The 19,332-nt window shown below is 43.4% G+C and overlaps 2 protein-coding genes and 1 pseudogene across 4 annotated transcripts; 2 read left to right on the top strand and 1 right to left on the bottom strand.

Moving 5' to 3' along the window:
- Positions 1-2,541: 2,541 nt before the first annotated feature.
- LOC109437188 (putative coiled-coil-helix-coiled-coil-helix domain-containing protein CHCHD2P9, mitochondrial pseudogene) lies at positions 2,542-3,279 on the top strand (annotated as a pseudogene).
- Positions 3,280-9,906: 6,627 nt separating this feature from the next.
- On the top strand, positions 9,907-17,543 carry CENATAC (centrosomal AT-AC splicing factor). Of its 3 annotated transcripts, none has more exons than XR_016018698.1 (11): positions 9,907-10,096; positions 10,208-10,371; positions 10,766-10,864; positions 13,613-13,679; positions 13,756-13,846; positions 14,134-14,198; positions 14,313-14,441; positions 15,724-15,754; positions 16,962-17,051; positions 17,143-17,264; positions 17,347-17,543. XR_016018698.1 is itself a non-coding variant. In XM_019716287.3 (11 exons), the coding sequence occupies exons 1-11, from the start codon at positions 9,977-9,979 to the stop codon at positions 17,420-17,422; spliced, it is 1,014 nt and encodes a 337-aa protein (XP_019571846.1). In that variant the 5' UTR covers positions 9,908-9,976; the 3' UTR covers positions 17,423-17,543. The 3 variants fall into 3 exon arrangements, 2 of the variants coding, with proteins under 2 accessions (XP_019571846.1, XP_088647547.1); XM_019716287.3 differs by having other exon boundaries at positions 9,908-10,096; positions 13,756-13,818; positions 14,336-14,441; positions 17,132-17,264; XM_088791421.1 differs by having other exon boundaries at positions 9,908-10,096; positions 17,132-17,264.
- RPS25 (ribosomal protein S25) lies at positions 17,497-19,315 on the bottom strand. The gene is made up of 5 exons (XM_019716292.3): positions 19,175-19,315; positions 18,844-18,939; positions 18,175-18,358; positions 17,642-17,743; positions 17,497-17,556 (listed from the first exon to the last, which is right to left on the bottom strand). The coding sequence occupies exons 1-4, from the start codon at positions 19,175-19,177 to the stop codon at positions 17,649-17,651; spliced, it is 378 nt and encodes a 125-aa protein (XP_019571851.1). The 5' UTR covers positions 19,178-19,315; the 3' UTR covers positions 17,497-17,556; positions 17,642-17,648.
- Between the last annotated feature and the right edge of the window lie 17 nt (positions 19,316-19,332).

Raw genomic sequence — 19,332 nt, 5'->3', positions numbered from 1 at the left:
GCCTGGGGAAACACATCATTTCTGGAACAGTTGAAGGAAAGACAGACCCTCATAGGCCATGAAGGAGCAGTGAGAAAAGTGAGAGGAAAGAACTTATTGAGAAGGGGGGTAGTTGGACTCTAGTCTCATTCCCCTCATTTAACCATTGGGCTGGGAACTCATCTGAGGTGCATGGTCCCTCCCTGTGCCACTTGCCTCCACCGTACCCTCAGCAGAAGCCAGAACACTTGTGGGTTAAGAGTCTTTAGAGGCTGCAGATTCTAGCTGGGTTGTTGTGGCTTTCCTGGTTGTGGGAGACCATGTTCAGGGCAAGGCCAGCTGCCAGCCTCAGGTCTGAGGAGAAAAGGGAGAAGCCTGGGGGACAAGGAAGAAAGGAATGAGGTTCAAAGCAGTGTCAGGATTCCACAGACATTGAGACAGTGCTTTAAGATAATACTGAATTTCCCACAGGGCTGAGATGACTGTTTTCATTCACTTTCCTGATTTTCTCTCACCAGCCAACAGGCCTGCACAGAAACATGGCTCTACCCTCAGATACCCCCCTCTAGGAGACTGGGCATCTCTTCTCTCCAGAGGTGGCAGTGGGTGGTGCTTGAGTCTTGAAGATAGCCCCCCTTGTCCAGGGGACTCCCAGCAATCTGCAGGTGGGTGGGGTTGAGGTAGTCTTTCATTCACCTTTCTTTCCTGCCCTGCTTGCTGGCTGTCAGCTCTGGGGTAGCTGCTTGCCACTGCTCCTGCATCTTTGTTCCAGAAGAACCTACCTCAGGCAGGCACTTCTCTTTGAACTTGAGTGTCCTTATCAGGAAAATGAGTTAATGATGCCTCTTTGTTAGTCTTAGAGTAGAAAACAAGTGGGATGGAGTAGAGTGCCTCTTCCAGAACCTGGTTCATAGTAGAAGCTAAATAAATAAATGGTAGCTATTTTATTGTTCATTGTGATATCTAGTTAGGAGTCTCCTCCCTGTTCCAGGACACTGGTGGGCTAATAATGGTGTGGATCTACTTTTAGCACTTAACATCTCTTAGTGGTAGCCTGGACCTTATTGTTGCTACCAACATGTTTGTTTTTCATCTTTGACACCCAGCTCTGCTCCCTCAGCAAATAACGGGTCCTCCTATATTGTATCTTCTTCACAAGTTTTCTTAACATTTCTAAACTTCAGTTTCTTTTGTATGCAAAATAGAGATAATAAAAATATGGAGATTTGATCTGAGAACTAAATAGGACAATGGAAAGTGCCTAGTCCTGTGTCTGGTGTATTAACATCAAGTGCTTACAGTTGGACCAGACATCATTCTACGTACATTTGCAGATGTAATCCATACAACCACCTTAAGGAGTAGATACTATTATTCTCATGTCTTTGTGATGGCTGTTATATTTGAGGAGTAGCCTTCATTTCCTGTCCACTTATTTACCCTTTAGTTCCTTGCAGTCTGTCTCACTATGAAATCCGACTGCCTTTTCCCTGGTCTCTGAAACGTCGCATTCCTGAAAAGCACAACCCATGCCCTACCAGACCAAAACCTCTATCTTTGAAGAAAGGCAGGGCCCTGTTCCTTTGCTTGATTTGTGCATTTCAGTAACATACAAAACCCCACCCTAGTCACCTCTTCATCACCACTACCATCTCTGCTTTAAAGGCTCCAGCTTGTGCATTCATTCCCGAACGTGCCCCAGAAATGTACTAGTGCTAAGCCAGGGGCTCTCACTGACCTCAGGGGTACTTTGCTTGCCACAAGGATTTGGGGGTGTTGTGGGCATTGGAAGTCAGACTCAGGAGTATCAGTGCAAGAGGCAGTCTTTCACCCTGAAGAATTGACCCTCATACCTCAGGCCTGAGCCAAGAACCTAACTTGGTTTTACACCTAAGCAGAAAGTATTTGTTGCATCATTTTAATATACATTGAATTTTAAGGACTGCAACTATTATATAAAATGAAGGAAGATTGTACTCTTTGATTTGGAAGTTTACTAAGAGTTGTCTGCCATTTTGGAAAATCACCAATAACAGAGCTGCTCTGGTATTTAAGTCACTAATACCACAGGCCTGTATCACTCTGTTTATTTTTTGTAATACAGGGATTCTAGCATAAACACATGTTTAGCTATTATTTCAAAATATCCAATATAAAGAAAAAGTATTTTCAATAGTCACATGAATATGATTTCTTAAATCTAAGCTGTTCACTACCAGTATGTACAAATTTCCAATTGTCATGTTTTCAAATATAGTTTATCCACTGAAATATTTTATTATAAATTTATGTCCCTTTATTTTTCTGTTACATTGCAATTGGAATATTATTTTGATCTTTTAAAAATTATATGTGCAGGTAGATTATTTTATCAGTAAGATTTATTTCCGGGTGGCAAAGAGTCTTACAAAATATTTGCTCTATTCCTAGGGTGTTAAGGCTGATGGGGGAGAGATCCACAAAACTAAGCAATGTATAAGATATAATCCCTGTCCCAGAGGCACTCACCCACAGTGACAGTGGCAACCAGTGAGGACAGTACAATGGAATAAGTCATATTTATGTCCAAACACCTAGAGCCTAGCATGGGGTCTGTTAATAAGAATGCAGTTTTAGAAGCCAACGGGTTCTCCAAGTCTCTACCTTGTAGACGCCGAGCCCTCGCACAGTTGCGATGGGAAGCCGGACCTCCTGCATAGCCCCTTCGGGCAGGCGGGCACCTCAGATGAGACCTGTGCCCAGGCCAGTGCCAGCAACTCAGCCGCCAGCAGCAGCTCCACCATCCGCTATTGGCTCACCTGCTCCGGCACCCCAGCAACCAGGTCTGATGGCCCAAATGGCAACCACTGCTGCTGGTGTGGCTGTGGGCTCTGCTGTTGGCCACACGTTAGGTCATGCCATCACTGGGGACTGCAGTGGAGGAAGTAATGCTGAGCCCGCAAGGCCTGACATCACTTACCAGGAGCCTCAGGGAACCCAGCCGGCATACCAGCAGCAACAGCAGCAGCAGTTTGGCCCCAGGCCACTATGAGATGAAACAATTTTTGGAGTGTGCCCAGAACCAGGGTGGCCTGAAACTTTGTGAGGGTTTCAGCGAGGTGCTGAAACAGTGCAGATTTGCAAATGGATTAGCTAATGAAGTTCAAATTGAAGATATGGAAACTCATCTCTCATGACCACGTTAATTTAGTATAAAAATTTAGTTGCTAGTGAAAGTGTAAAGTATATAACCACCAGTTAAACCTCTCCTCCAGCATTAATAGCTTCCTTGCCACAGAATTGCAATGGACAGGGTATTTGTAACTGTAGAGAAGTTAATCAAGATGGTACTGAGTTTGGGGCTGAGCAAATGTTTGTGTGGCCTCCTTATACAAGCTTTTGTGATGTTATTGTTTGTGAATCAATTAGAATAAAGTGATTTTCTTAAAAAAAAAAAAAAGGATACACTCTTTGCTATGAATTGTCACTAGTAACCTCTCTAACAGGCAGATTCCATATTCTCTGGAAGCACAGAGAAGAGAGCAATTAGCTCTGACTGGAGGAGCTGGAAGACTTCTCACAGGAGACATTAGCACTTGGGTCTTTTCCCCAAGTCTAGAAAATAACAGCTAGTACTTCTCCAGAAGTGCTCAAAGCCAGCCCTGTCCTGCCCTGAGGGGGGGCAGGGAGGGTGGGTGGGGACGGCGAGGGCGGGGCTCATGATGATGCTCCCAGGAGGCAGAGGCAGAGGCAGACATCGACATCAAGCAGGTGGGGAAGAGCAGGGATGGGATTAGAAGAAAAGGTGACTAATACCAAGGAAAAGGACAGACATGCAAATGCCTGGTTGGAGCAAGGAAAATTGCCTTTCCCTAATCTAACTGGAGGTGCTTTGTGTTGATTTCCTCCTGGACTGTCTGGATGCTAATTTTTATGTGATATACACTGGAGGAGTGAGTGGAGGGACCAAGTCATTAGTGTCATTTGCTCCGGGCCCACTCAGCACTCTGCAGCCAAAGCACCCTCTCCTGCCCCCCTGGTCGATCCAGTTCCAGGAGGAAGGAGAAGGCGTCATCTGATTTGGCCTCAACTTGTCCACCTCATCGGCATTTGTGCTCATCCTTATCTCTGTCCACATTCTTGTCCGTGTCTGGATTAAGTTGCAAGTGGATCCCAAAAGGTCAGAAGGAAAGAACAAAACAAAATAGCCTTTGTGGAAAAAGTGACCCTGAAAAAAAATCTGCCTTTACCCATTTTGCCCCCTAATAGGATATTATACTCCTACCCTCACCTTTCTTTGCAAATTCAACAACTTGTTTTGAGTTTTCAATATGCCAGGCCCTGTGCCAGGTGCTAGGGGATACAGTGAACCCCAGAATGGGCCCTCCCTCACAGAGTTTTCAGTCTAGATGGAAAGACAGATATTAAACAGATGATAATAATGGAAAATGACAATATTAATAAGATAGGTTGGTTATTGTGAGAGAAAACAATATAGGTACTTAGATTGGATAGGAGGTTAGAGAAGGCCTTTCCAAGAAAGACATTTTAACTGAGATCTATATAATGAGTATCCAGGCTGAAGAATAGGAAGGAAAAGTGTTCTAGTAGAGAAAACAGAGTAGACAAAGCCCAGGAGGTGGGGACCTCCTCAAGTTGGCCTATTGAAAATAAGGATAAGGTCATGGTGCACAGAACATAGTAAACAAGGGGAGAAAGATGCAAGGTGAAGTTGGGGTGGGAAGCAGGGACTAGACCATGTAGGCCTTTCTAGGGCTATATTGAGGGATTTTTTTTCCCAAGTACAGTGGAAAGTGATTGAAGTAACTGACATAACCTGATTTTATTTTTAAAATCATGCTTAGCCACTCATTGAAAGGGGCTTGTAGAGGGGCAAACATGGAAGCAAGAAGACCTGTTAGGAGGTAATTGCAGTAGTCCAGGTGGACTGGGGTAGTGGCAGTGGCAGTAGAAATAGAGAGAAGCAGCTTGATTTGATGATATATCTTGGAGGTAGAATCAAGAAGTCAACAGGAGGAGAAAAGAATTACTCCGAGGTTTTTGGTTTGAGTGGTTTGGTGAATGGTGAGAGGAAGCCTGTAGGAGCAGCAGGTTTCAGCAGTTCTTTTGGAATCTATCAGAGTGGTTATGCCAAGTAGATAATTGTTATAAGTCCGAAGTTGATAAATCTGAACTGAAAATGTAAATACATTTGAGAGTCATTGGATATATGATGAGATGTGATAAAAAAAAAAATACGGTGAATGTTTAAATTAAATTTATTACAGTAAAAGACACATTGCCTTTAATCCCCCTCAAAATACTCCCCCTCCCTTCGAACACACTTATCCCATCGTTCTTGCCACTTTCTGAAGCAGTTCTGTAAGTCCTCTTTTGTGTCTTTAGTTGCCCTACATTGGCTGCCTCGATGTCCTGAATCGATTCAAAATATTTACCTTTCATGGTCATTTTGACTTTGGGGAAGAGCCAGAAGTCGCACAGAGCCAGATCCGGTGAATAAGGTGGATGAGGACACACCGTAATGTTTTCATTTGATAGAAATTGCCGGAAGCGATGTGTGACATGGAGCCTTTCCGTTGTGATCACAAAATACAGTGAATGCTGCTGCCAAGTGCCATCCAACAGAAAGGCAGGGATCTTCGATGTGGGAAGCAGTCTTCAATGTGTCAAACCTTAGTAACAGTGTGTTACAAGTTTCAACTTGTTCAGGGCAGTCAGTCGAGTGTGAGCTATGGTTGAGAGAAGGTGTGTTTAAAGTGTGCAGTAAATCATCCTCCATAATGATAACGCTCTGCGTCACACATCGCTTCTGGTAGATGGCAATTTCTGTCAAATAAAAACATGTTGTGTCCTCATCCACTTTATTTACCTGATCTGGCATGGTGCGACTTCTGGCTCTTCCCCAAAGTCAAAGTGATTCAGGACATCAAGGCAGCCACGACAGGGCAACTAAAGATGAAAGAGGACTTCAAGAACTGCTTCAGAAAGTGGCAAGAACGATGGGATAAGTGTGTTCGAAGCAAAAGGGACTATTTTAAGGGGGATTAATGGCAATGTGTCTTTTTACTGTAACAAATTTTTTTTATTTAAACATTCACTATTGTTTGATCACACCTTGTTTGTACTGACATGGAAAGATATCCACAATACATTTTTGGGGGGTTAAAAAACAGCAGAACAGTATGTTTGATATGATTCCAAATATGACAGAAATTGTTGTTTATATATAGAAATATGTTATCTAAGCATGAAAATTGTCTTGAAGAATATAGGTGTCAAACATCAATAGTCATCTTTGAGGATTGGGGGTAGCAAGAGATATGGAGAACAATCACTTTTTATTTATGGCTTCTGTACATTTTTTTAACAAGAAATTACTTTTTACAATTTTTAAATAAATAAAACTACCCGTTAGCCTGTTTTGTAGTTTGATACTATTAATTCGCAGGCTGTTAGCTACATGCTTCTTATGCTCCTTCCTTGCACAAATTCCCACCCCAAGGGCATCTTAACCCTGGGTGCCTGGAGTTTTGATGGTTTTAACTTAATTTGACAAACATGTATAGAAGACCACTAGTCTAGATCTAGGGATTCAGGCATGAACAAGACACTCCTTACACTTGAAGAGCTTTTCAACTATTGGGTTTCAACTGACTACGAAACCAAAATGATGACAGGATGAGCAAAGGACATTGGAATTGAGAAATTAATTCTGCAGGGATAACTCTGGAAGTCTTCATAAAAGGGGTGACATTTCATTCAATAATGAATTGATATGAGAACTTATGAATGGATTGAGAGTTTACCATGTGCCAGGGAAAGTCACCAGCCTCGTGGAAATTCCATTCTAGTTCATATTTCAGAACCCTGTATAATAGAATTTATTAGACAGAGGACCCAAAGGTTGGAGATGCTGAAGTGCACAGGAGCAATAGGACTGCTAGAATTCAGATGCTCCTCAACTTATGAGGAGTTGAAAATATGTGCTGGAAAATGCATTTACGTAATACTACACTATAGAATATTGGTTATTTACACTTGTGATCATGTGGCTGACTGGGAGCTGCAGTTCACTGCCACTGCCTAGTATCACCAGTGTATTATACTGAATATCGCTAGCCCTGGGAAAGATCAACATTCAAAAATTCAAGTACAGTTTCTACTGAATATGTATCACTTTTGCACCATGGTAAAATCATAAAATCAAAAAATCCTAAGTCAGGGCCGGCCCGGTGGCTCAGTCAGTTGGCGCTCCATGCTCCTAATGCCGAAGGCTGCCGGTTCGATTCCCACATGGTGCTGGTTGGATTCCCACATGAGACAGTACCCGATGGCTCAGTAGGTTGGAGCACGGGCTCTCAACCACAAGGTTGCTGGTTGAACTCCGGCAAGGGATGAAGGGCTGTGCCCCCTGTGACTCCCGCAAGGGATGGCGGGTGGACTGCGCCCGCTGCAACTAACAATGGCAACTGGACCTGGAGCTGAATGGCGCCCTCCACGACTAAGATTGAAAGGACAACAATTTGACTTGGAAAAAATCCTGGAAGTATACACTGTTCCCCAATAAAGTCCTGTTCCCCTTCCCCCCGCCAAAAAAACCCAAAGAAACTTAAAAAAAAAAAAATCCTATGTCAAACCATTGTTAAGTTGGGGACTGTCTGTATTGCCTGGAGGAGGGGATGAAGAGGTCAGGGAAGGGGGAGGGGAGTAGCAGGAGACCAGACTGGAAATTAACTTGGGAATCATTGGAAAAGATATTGAAAGTTATGCTCGGAAGTTTAGATTTTTCCTGAAGGCAATTAAGAGGCATTAATCAGGATAGTCATTTTAGAGACCATTTTAAGACCAGACTCCGGAGGCTAAATGGAGCTGAAATAGACCAGACACTCGGAAACTAGTTATAAAGATTTTACATGAATCCAAGCAAGAAAGGAAGGGAATTAAAATAATGTATGTTCTATGAGTATAAAAAAATGGAGAACAGACATTAAACATTTCAGAAATGCAATAAAACAATTTGTGCAGGTGGATATGGGGACTTAGTACAAGGAAGTATCAAAGATAATTCACCCCTAAACTCCAGGCTTTTGTTTGGTGAGATCATTCACTGGGAGGATGAAAATAGGGGATGTTCTGAAGAGAAGGATGTTCAATTCCATTTCACACAAGTCATGGTAGCTGAATGAATATTTGGTGGTGGAGAACTCTAGGGAAACAGTTTCAAAAGCAAAATTGCAGAGGGCTAAGAAGTTAGTAGAAGCTGAAGCAGATAATGTAGTCTATTCTAAGCAGCTTTGGAACAAATGTGGGAAACAGATGGCTATGTTGATCCACGGTTATAGTTTGACAAAATGAGAGGTCTTGGAAAGTCAAGTGAAGTAATAGTTTGCCATGAGAATGTAGAAATATTCTTAGGATCCAATGGGTAAAACGAAGCCAAGAGGACGTGAGACCTAGACCAGTGATTCTTAAACTTGATTGAATATTAGTATGACCTGGAGGGCTCATTAAGCCGCAAACCGCTACGGCCCCACACCAGAGTTTCTGATTCAGTAAGTCTGGGGTGGGGCCCAAGAATCTGCATTTCTAACAAGCCCCCAGATGCTGATGCTGCTGATCTGGAGGCCACAATTTGAAAACCACCAGCCTACAGCAAAGCATTTGGCAGCTAGCAAATGCCGAATAATTCTCTAGTGAATGGATAAGAGTAATGCAATGGACGTCTTCCTGTAGTTAAACACCAGATGGAAGGTAAGGTTTTATGGGAGGATGGAAGATGGTGGTCAGAGTAGAACTTCAGAGTTTGGAACAGAGATGGAACACTTTTGGGTGAACAAGGCCCAGGATTAACTCTGAGGGGAATGATGGAAGGTCAAGGATTTGAGTGTTGCAAGAGTCATCAAAATGGGCCACATCTGGCAGAGGCTTGAGTTTAAAAGAAGCTCTAACAGGAAGTCAAGATCTGAAGGGGAGTCAGGCTACTTTCTGGGCCTGAATTATGTAGTCACTGTATATACCTACAGACATTGTAGCCCATCCAGGTTAACGCACCGACCGGTACTGGTAACAAATCTAAGGGGAACCTGGGACTCTGTGCCAGCTCTGTCTGCTTATCCTTTAAGTTAGGTCTGGACTAGGCCCCAGGCTTCTGTTGAGGGACTCTAGAGTAGAGATCACAACCTGAGGATTTCAGCCCTGTAAAGAAGCAATTCACCTTAGGGCTTAGGGTTTAGGGCTTAGGAAAGCAGGACAGACAGGAGCTTGATGATTCTAAGAGAAGTGGCTTAAAATAACAAAAATTCCACTATATTAGCACTTTTACAGATTAAAAATGTCTGCTAACCCTCAGCAATGACTTTGTACCCATTATAGCTTCCCCTTTACAGCTTTACAGGATTAGGTCTTAGATTATGGCCACATCCAGCATGTGTTCCATATAGTCTGCTGGTGCCGAAAGGCACCGGGGGCCGAAGGTAGTGTGGTGCCTCTACTGTGCAATCTTCCACGAAGTTACTACCTCCCCCATGCCTCAGTTTTCCCGCTTGTAAAATGCCGATAATACTACACCACATAGGGTTATCGTGAGGATTAAGTGAAGTAGTTAATGTACAGCTATGGACACACAATAAGCACGTTATAAATACCAGTTGTGATTTGTTAACATTATCCAGTACGGGACCTTGTCAATGTCCCGACGTGTGTATGGTGTTTAGTTCTGCAGTTTCACATAACTGTTGCGTGCGCTCTTTCCTGCGCATCTGCAGGGCTGACTACTTTTTCTGGCTAGACAGCTTTGGAGGTTTTGCAGAACGGATGTATTTGCGCATAGAGAGGGAGCCGCGGAAAAGACCTGCGCAGCCGCAGAAGGGCTTGCAGTGGCGCCTGACCATCGCTGGGGGCAGCAGGGGTGCCGCTGGGCTCGCCCCGCCCCCTAGGGGTTAGGGGTCAGGGATAGCGTAGAATCTGCCGCACGTCGCGGTTACTCTGCCCTAGGCTGATGGCGCCAGCGCAGCGTTGCCCGCTGTGCCGTCAGACCTTCTTCTGTGGTCGCGGGCACGTCTACAGTCGCAAGCACCAGCGGCAGCTGAAGATGGCTTTGGATCGGCTCCTGCTACAGGTACGGACGGGAGGCTGAAGGGGAAGGCCTGGGGGCCCAAGCGGGTGGGATTTGGGTACCCCACTCGGGTTCCCACTTGGCGTCTTCCCGGTTACACCCTCTCCGCCGCAGGTGGAGGCCGCCCGCAAGGCCATTCGCACAGCTCAGGTGGAGCGTTACGTGCCCGAGCACGAGCGGTGCTGCTGGTGTCTGTGCTGCAGCTGTGAGGTGCGGAAACACCTGAGCCATGGAAATCTGACAGTGCTGCACGGGGGGCTGCTGGAGCATCTAGCCAGGTGAGATCCGGGCTGGGAGCCTCATTCAACACGTTGGCATACATACGTGGGTGGATGGATTTAGAGTGAACGCTTTTGTGGTTTTATCAGGATAGATGCCAACCTTAAAGGGTAGAGGGCTTATGGCTGCCGTGGTCCCAGTGGCGTTGGTGGTCTAACTGGAAAAGCCAGCTGGGCAGCAGCTAGCTCAAGTTTACCTCCCATCACCTTCTCTCAGATTCTCATACGTTTATTGGAAGAGGGAGACTGGAAATCTGGAACAGACTAATAACTCTCTAAGCCTTGTCCAGCAGCAGAAATCCAGATGTCAGTTTGTATTACTTATCTAGTGGCTAGATATCTAAGTAATATTCTGTAATCTGTCATTGAAATTACTCATCCTCTCCATTCTCAGCCCAGAGCACAGGAAAGCAACCAACAGATTCTGGTGGGAGAACAAGGCTGAGGTACATATGAAGGAGAAGTTTCTCATCTCTCCTCAAGATTATGCACGGTAAGTCACTGCTTATGAAAGATTGAAAGAGTGTGAATTCTCCGGATCTGTGTCAAGTACAGGAGCTTCTTCGATTAACTGGAAAGTTTGGTAAGAAGTATTGTCTTCATAGCACTCACTGTTCTAGGCACTAATTGGACACAAAGGAAGTATGATAGTCTTTGAAAGGTTTATGATCTAGTTGGGGATGAGAATGCATTTAGCAAATAGCGGTATATGGTAAAAGTTGACTCTAATCAACTACCTAAGTGTGTGGCACAGAGAACACTCTGCTTTTTTACAAACAGAGCAGATTGCTTATAGTGTGCCAAAAAAAACCACCAAAAACTAAAAAAAACAAAACTGTTGCTCACCCAGTAGCCACTTTTAATAATTTTAGACTATTTTAACTGGCCTCTGGAGGACCTTAAAAACTGGAGTGCAGGTCAGCACAGAGGAGGTGTGAGCCCTGACTGCCTCAGGAAGAGGACACAGGCAGCCTCATAACACCACTTTTATTGGAACTATATTGAGATTATGGGATGTGGAACCCAAGGGGATCTCAGAGCAAAGTGACATGTGACTCATGTTACAGAAAAACTCATGGTATCTATTCCTTTCTACTCGGACAAGAAATGCCTAAATCCCACTACCTTGCCTTCAAATCTGTGGTTTAGACTAGGAGATGGGAAACTGAGGACAAAGTGTACTCCTCACACCCTGACCCAGCTACATATGATTTTTGGTGGGTGAATAAGTATCATTGATCAGAAAAGATGATTATTGAGAATCATGAGGATGGACTCTTGGAACTTTTTATTTAAATATAATTTTGACTTTTAACCTTATAAATTTCAAGTTCACACACACAAGGACAAGGCCAAGCCTGAATGTTTTGACCAGGTAATGATAAAAATGACCCACTTTCAGCTTTACACAGTTTATTACTTATATAGACAACAAAAGGAGTAAGCCTGAAGTCCCAGCTTCCCAGGTCCTTGTCCCACACACCAAAAAGCGCTAGATGACCTCAGCGTGAGTTGTGGGGAGTTGCTGGGGAGCCAAATGTAAATTGCAGCTACATGGTTTTAAAGTCTGCAGCTCTACTCTGAGAGGGATGAGGCAGAAAGCCCCACACCTCATCGGGGAGTTCATGAGAAGCCATCTCATGACGGCTTCCCAGGGGAGATAGGGAGGCAAGTGGGAGGTGGCCTCATAAGCAGCTCCTTTCAGGCCTCCCGTCCTCTTGTGTTCTGGGAGGGTCAGCTAAGACTGAAAAGCTGCTGTTCAAGGCTTTGCCTGTATGGGTACGTGCAAGGCTGTCAGGGCACCATGGTAGAGCTGTTCTCCTACTTACCGTGTTTCCCCGAAAATAAGACCTAGCCGGACCATCAGCTCTAATGCATCTTTTGGAGCAAAAATTAATATGAGACCCGGTCTTATTTTAATATGACTGGGATTATAATATATGATATAATACTGGGTCTTATATTAATTTTTGCCCCAAAAGACACATTAGAGCTGATTGTCTGGCTAGGTCTTATTTTGGGGGAAACACGGTAAATATTACACATACTAAAATTAGGTCAGAAAACAAATCCTTAAATTGATTGCAAAGATGAATTTTCTTGTTATCAAATTGATAACAATCACAAACAAAAGAATAAGAATACAAGTAACTTTTGAGCACAAAATTCTGACTGTACATCCTGAGAATATTTTCTAAGGACTAAAGAACTGCAAAGAAATCTTGAGCTTTGCTTAGCAGTTTTATAATGGTATTGGTGTCCTGATACCCTTTTGTGTGTGTTGTAGGATTGAACAACTGTTAAGTAGTTGACCCTTGAACAGGTTTGAACTGCACAGGTCCACCTATACAGATTTATTTTCAATTGACCCATGCAGTTCAAACCTGTTCTAGGGTCAACTCCTTTGGAAATCTGTGTGCTGAGGGCCGATGATACATGGATTTCCAACTGTGTGTGTCAGTGCCCCTAACGCCCATGCTGTTCAGTGGTCAACTGTATATTGCTGTTATTGGGAAACAGGGTTTTCAGTATGGCAGAAGGAAGATAACAGTAAGAAATGGAGGGATTTAATTGGGGAGGTATCAGTATGAATTTTAAGAAAATCAAAGCTGTCTTCTGAAAGAGCTAGAAGCATGACACCTGTGGAGCAATAAGAACTTTACTAACACTCAGCTCTTTGTTTCTAAGTACGTATTACTTTCTACTAAAAGGAAGCAGATCTCATTGGAGAAATGATTGATTTCAGGTTTGGAGCAGGGGAAAGTACATGGTGAGCCTGGACTGTCTTGTGCTGGAAATGCTCATATTGATGGAATGGTCCAGAGGACAAAGGAGCTGTTTTGAAAGGATTCTCACTAGCCACATACAGGATAATTTGAACATCAAAGAGACTAACTTTCTTAAATGTGGTAATGGTTTCATGGCTTCAGACTGTTCCTATCCTCAGGAGATGCATGCTGAAATATTTAGAGTTAAGGCTCATGGCGTCTCAAACCAATTTTATTTTGGCAAAAAGGAAATGTATGTATAAAAGAGAAATGAAGCCACTTTGGCAAAATATTATAAAAAAGTGGAGCCAGGTGGCAAAATGTTAACAGTGAATCTAGATGAGAGGTACACAGGTTCACTGTACTATTTTGTTTCTGAGTTTAAAATTACTCAACATTTAAAGAAAAAATTACTATCTTTTCGTAACTGGCAGGGCCTGGGGTTCTGAGCTGACTTGCCCATTTTTGTTTAGATTCAAGAAATCCATGGTGAAAGGTTTGGATTCCTATGAGGAAAAAGAGGATGAAGTGATCAAAGAAGTAAGTTAAAGGAAAGGCCTCTGAAGGACCCATTTCCCATAATCTTGTACCTATCTAAGCATCCTCTCCCCCACAGATGGCAGCTCAGATCCGTGAGGTGGAGCACAGCCGGCAGGAGGTGGTTCGGTCTGTCTTAGAGGTTGGTTTCCCTCGGAGGAGCCAGAGCAGTATCCAAATCCACTAATCCCTGGTTCTCCCACGTCCAGCATTTCACCTACCAGCTCAGAGAACTCATAGACTCCATGCTTCATCTACTCTGCTTGAATTCCCTTACCTGTCCGCCAGGGGGCAGGCCTTGTCAGTGGAGATAAAGGCAGGTCTGGGAGGGATGTAAGAGTTTGCAAGATGGGCAGTATCCTCCATATGCCAATTTGTTTCCTTCTGGAGGGTGGGAGAATGGCCTAGGCCAACCCTTAAGCATCCTAGACATTTATTTTTCCTGAATCAAACTCAGCCTCAGGCAGTGCCAGACCCAGAAGAGGGATCTTCAGCACCTGGAAGCTGGAAAGGGACAAACAGGTAAGATTGTTAGGGAATCCCTCCTTAGAATTTGACACGTTAGAGCCTCTGTAACTTTTTGGCTGGGAGATGGAACAAATCCTCATGGCTGAAGGACCTTGTCTTGTCTGCCAGGCTAGCTTGTTTGTCTTTTTTAGCCAAATAGCCTCCACCTCACAGCAGCCCTCATACTTGGACCTGCCATCTGCCACAGAGCTTGACTGGATGGACACAGGACAACCTCTGACATTCACTGGCCATCAGGTACAATGGCTAAGCCAGGAAAGAGCCAGTGCCCCCTCAATTCCCAAGACACCCATTTCTCCTAGGTTTTCTATCTATTGTGACCATTCCTGTTGTCTGCAGACTTTTCTCTCTTGCTGCACTGTTCCATATAGTGTTTACAGACGTCTTTCCTCATCCTCCATCAACACCTGTTGCCCCCACTGCCACTTAGGAGTGCCAACTCCTCAATTTTGTCCTCTGCAGAACCCCCAGTTCCAGCTCAATACATTTATAGATCTCACAGGTACCTGAATCCCCTTCCATGTATTTCCAGCAATTGTAGATGCAGATACATATACTCTGCATCTCCCACATCCTATCAATAAGTAAAGGTTTACTTTACCTCCTCAATAATTGGCCTCTATTCTACCTTAGAACAATTCCGACTCCCCACTGCAATCCTGTCCCAAACACAACTGCATCACCTGCTGTCTTATATTCTATACTCCAGCCGTACTGTGCTTCTCCCTACATATGTAGCTGCCATTGCCTTAATAGTGCTTTCCTTCCTTCACCACCTTATTAATGCTTACCTTCCTTCAGCTGAAATGTCATTTTCATGGAAGGCTCATCTAAGGTCATGTGTTATAAATGGATGTAGTACCATGTAAAAAGCTATGGATGTATTAGGTTGGCGCAAAGGTAATTGCGGTTTAAAAGGTTGAAAATAATTGCAATAACTGCAATCACTTTTGCACCAACTTAATAATTTGTACTTAATTCTCTCGACCCAGTGATATGTATGCTGTGAGGAAAGGGTGTTGTTTACCTGGCATCTAGTAGGCTCATCTCTACTATGAAAACCATGTGTCTCTTGAGGACAATTTGCATTTACTGTGCTCTTAAGATTTAACATCAGGGTGGCCTGTTAGCTCAGTTAGACCACAGCACTCTTAACAAGGTTGCCGGTTCGATCCCCGCATGGGCCACTGTGAGCTGCACCCTCCACTAGATTGAAACTAGTTTCCCGGAAAATAAGACCTAGCCGGACAATCAGCTCTAATGCGTCTTTTGGAGCAAAAATTAATGCAAGACCCAGTCTTATATAAGACCGCATCTTATTTTATTAGAGCTGATTGTCCGGCTAGGTCTTATTTTCAGGGAAACAGCGTACTTGACTTGGAGCTGATGGGTCTTGGGAAAACACACTTAAAAAAGATTTAACATCAACCAAGTGGTTCCATCCACCTCCTGTAAGTTTGCCCTTTCTCAGTCATCTCTTGGCTTTCTTACCTAGGATTTTTTTCCCCATTTCTGACAGGATACAGCAGGAGTTGGTAACATCCACTCAGGTAAGGCCCAGGGCAGTGTTTCTCAAACTGTAAGAGGCAGTTCTTTTTTAAAGTAAAGTTAACTAGATAAAGCACTAACTGCAACCTAGATGTTCATCAGCCGATAAATGTTTAAGGATGTGGCGCACGCGCACACACACACACACAGGAATATTTAGCAATTGAAAAAAAAGAATGACATCTTGCCATTTGTGACATGGACCTAGAGGGTATTATGCTAAGTGAAGTCCATCTCACTTATATGTGGAATCTAAAAAAACGAGTGAAGGGAGGGGGATTTTCACTTTTTGAGAGTGGTGTAAATGTCTAGTATGTTGCTTTGTACACCTGAAACCAATTTAAAAAAATGAATAGACACAGACCATGGATATAAAAAAAACAAGCAAATGGTTGCCAAAGGATAAGTGGGGGGGTGGGAATGAAAAAAAAAAAAAGCACTGAGAAAGGACTTGTATCCTGAATATATGAAAAACTCTGAAAATCCAGTAAAAGTATATAAAAAGATGCTCATCAGAATGGCTATGTATGTGGAAAAACTCTCATTCACTGCTGGTGGCAATGTAAAATGACAACCACTTTTGGAAAACAATTCAGCGGTTTCTTAAAATGTTAACCATACATTATGATCCAGCCATTCCAAAAGAATTGCTTATCTTCACAAAGGCTTATACAGAAAATTTCATAGCATGTTTATTTGTCGTAGCCCAAAACTACTGAAAATAATCCAAATGTGCCTCAACAAATTAACAATGGGATAGTGCTGAACAAAGAAGGAACTATTGATATATGCAACACAAATAAATCTCAAAATAACTATGCTAAAAGCTAGAAGCACATTTATATAAAATAGAAAATGCAAACTATAGCAACAGAAAACAGTAGTTGCCTGGCGCTGGGAAAGGGGTAGAGGAGGTACGGGAATAAAGTATTTTAAAAGGGCACAAGGATACATAGGGTAATGTTCAGTATTTTGATTGTGAGTTCACTCAAAAACATTTCAAATTGTACACTTTAAATGTGTGCAGTTTGGTTTATGTCAATTATGCCTCTATTAATTATCAGCATACTGTAAGTAAGGTATATTGCTTTAAATTAGCCTCGGTCCCCCAACTTCCCATGACCCAGAATTCCTGGACTTTTAAACATTTCCAGTTCTCAAGTTTTTTAAAGTGCCTTAATTTCTGCTTAATGGGTCTTCTGTTTCCAGGTGCCACACCTCCCTGGATGGTTCAAGATGAGGAATACAGCTCTGGTAATCAACAAATAGGACCTTCCTATGAAGAATTTCTTAAAGAAAGTAAGTAAACTAATTCCAAGAATGACAGTGGGTTCTTTAAATCATCCTACTCAAATGAAACCATTTACTTATCATTGTAGAGGAAAAACAGAAATTGAAGAAACTCCCTCCAGACAGAGTTGGGGCCAACTTTGATCATAGCTCCAGCACCAGTGCAGGCTGGCTGCCCTCTTTTGGCCGTGTCTGGAATAATGGACGCCGCTGGCAATCCAGGTATGGGTCCAAGTGCCAGGTCCCCAACCCACCTCCCCTTTGATCTCACCCTTCATTCTGTTAACCCTTCATTTCTCTTCAGGCATCAATTCAAAACTGAAGCTGCAGCAAGGAACAAACAGCAGTCACATAAAGAAAAAAAGCTATTGGTTTCCTGATACTTTTCCAACCACCGCAAGTCAACAAACCCATACCTCTTTGTAAATTGCCTTTCTTAAGAAACAGACATATACCCACTTATTTGATCAGATTTAATAAAGTTTTATTTTTCAAAACGTACAGTTGGTAGGACCTGTAAAAAAAATTAAAAAACAATCAGTATAAAGCTTTGTAAAGGGGACCCATACTTTCTACACCATGAGCCCCTGGGTTCTCACCTGTTTTTCATGCATCTTCACCAGCAGCTGGGGCATCCCCACCCTTGGTGTTTCTAGTGTAAATTACTTGAGCGCGGTGCTTTGAAACTAATTTAATAAGTCCTAAAGAAAAAGAATAAGTTGTGTACACAAAGGCAGTTTTTTTAATCAAATAGAGTATTATAAACTTTAAAAAAATAACAAGTTTTTCTGAATTTTATATCCGTTCCCAAAACAAATGCTGAATTTGGGCATGAGAGTTTATGATATGGCTACATTTCTTTCTAAACGAGAGGCCCATTAACCTGCTCTTGGGATGGTCACCCTTACTTTAACTGAAAAACCACTACTGTCTGTATTAGACATTATTGCCATAGGGACCCATAGCACAAAATGGCTGCTTCAGGGTCCACCCTAAGGATGACATTATAATTTTTATTACTAACAACCACTACACAAACTATTTTTTAAAATTCCAGTAACATTTAAGATCGCTAACATGGTCAAGCCAATTTAATGTGCAAAACCATACCAGTACAATATACCCCTCTCACCTTTACTAAGGAGCTCCTGAAGGGCTGCCCTGGCCAAGGAACCACGGATCTTCAGTCTCTCAGAGACAACAGCTGGGGTTATAAGCTTATAGTTGGGAACTTCCTTACAGAGTTTGTCATATGTCGCTTTGTCAAACAAGACTAAGTTATTGAGCTTGTCCCGAACTTTGCCTTTGGACCACTTCTACTCACAAAAAGAAAATGGAAAAAATGTCAGTCCTCCTGGAAGAATCACTCTTTCCCTCCCAAACAACCTGTGTCAGAGAACTCTCTCCCGTGTTTGTAGGGCAATACCGAGAGGTTGGCTGTTCCTTGGCTTGCAGAAACCTATGAAATTCAGAATCTGCAGAAACTCTGCAAATTAAGCTTCAAATAACTTGAAAAAAAATCTTTGAGACTTTTGGATATGGGCCGAACCCACGAGATTAATTAAAAGGTTATGTATTAAGCATCAGGAACAAATACTCTTCCGTATTTCCAAGTAGCATGTAACACCCCATTCTTCAAATGAGGAGAAAAAGTGAGAAAAGTGGTAACACTAACACGCTTTAGTAACCTGACTCCAGACGCGACAACGTTAAAAGCCATTTGCTATATACGTCACTTACTACTATACCAATCTGCGCCGGGAGCCCCGTTTCCACCCGCTCTTAAAGGGCTCGTGCCTACCTTCTTTTTGGCCTTGCCTCCAGATTTGTTCACTGGGTCTTTGTCTTTCTTGGCCGACTTTCCAGCATCTTTCTTCTTCTTGTCGTCTTTGGGCGGCTGTTGAAGAAAAGTGGGAATGCCGCTAGCTCCTAAGGCAACTCCATGCCCCCCATTGCGCCCCTCACTCCCTCCCAAACTTCTCTAGCGGACCACATGGGTAAAGCGCTACCGCGGCCCGCCTTGAGTTAGTTGCAGCCTGGCAGTTCTGGGAGCCCTCCTTCCCATGAAGCCTCAACTACACTCTAGCACCGCCTGGATCTCAGAACCAAACAGGTTTCACACCAGAGCTCACCATGGCAAAGTGCGGACAGCACACAGTACGACTGCAGCTTCGCTAAGATGTCGGACAAAAAGGAAGCGCCGCTGACGAACAGACTCAGAAACCTCCACTCGCGGCGAGTGCTTCCGGGGCAAGGGGCGGTGCCCCGCGAAGGACGTTCCAAGTTCCAC

Source organism: Rhinolophus sinicus, chromosome 14 (genome assembly GCF_057876585.1).
Source record: "Rhinolophus sinicus isolate RSI-liver-muscle chromosome 14, RSI-T2T, whole genome shotgun sequence".
In the NCBI taxonomy this organism is placed as follows: domain Eukaryota; kingdom Metazoa; phylum Chordata; class Mammalia; order Chiroptera; family Rhinolophidae; genus Rhinolophus; species Rhinolophus sinicus.
The sequence above is the reverse complement of the archived record's forward strand: the minus strand, read 5'-3'. Positions and strand labels throughout refer to the sequence as shown.

Coding starts and splice junctions, on each gene's coding strand:
- CENATAC (XM_088791421.1), top strand. CDS start 9,977: ATGGCGCCAGCGCAGCGTTGCCCGCTGTGCCGTCAGACCTTCTTCTGT. Junction 13,680..13,755: donor AGGATGAAGTGATCAAAGAA/GTAAGTTAAAGG, acceptor TCTCCCCCACAG/ATGGCAGCTCAGATCCGTGA. Junction 14,199..14,312: donor AGCTGGAAAGGGACAAACAG/GTAAGATTGTTA, acceptor CTTGTCTGCCAG/GCTAGCTTGTTTGTCTTTTT.
- RPS25 (XM_019716292.3), bottom strand. Junction 18,359..18,843: donor GAGGCAAGGCCAAAAAGAAG/GTAGGCACGAGC, acceptor TTTTGTGAGTAG/AAGTGGTCCAAAGGCAAAGT. Junction 17,744..18,174: donor TCAGGAGCTCCTTAGTAAAG/GTGAGAGGGGTA, acceptor CTTTTTCTTTAG/GACTTATTAAATTAGTTTCA.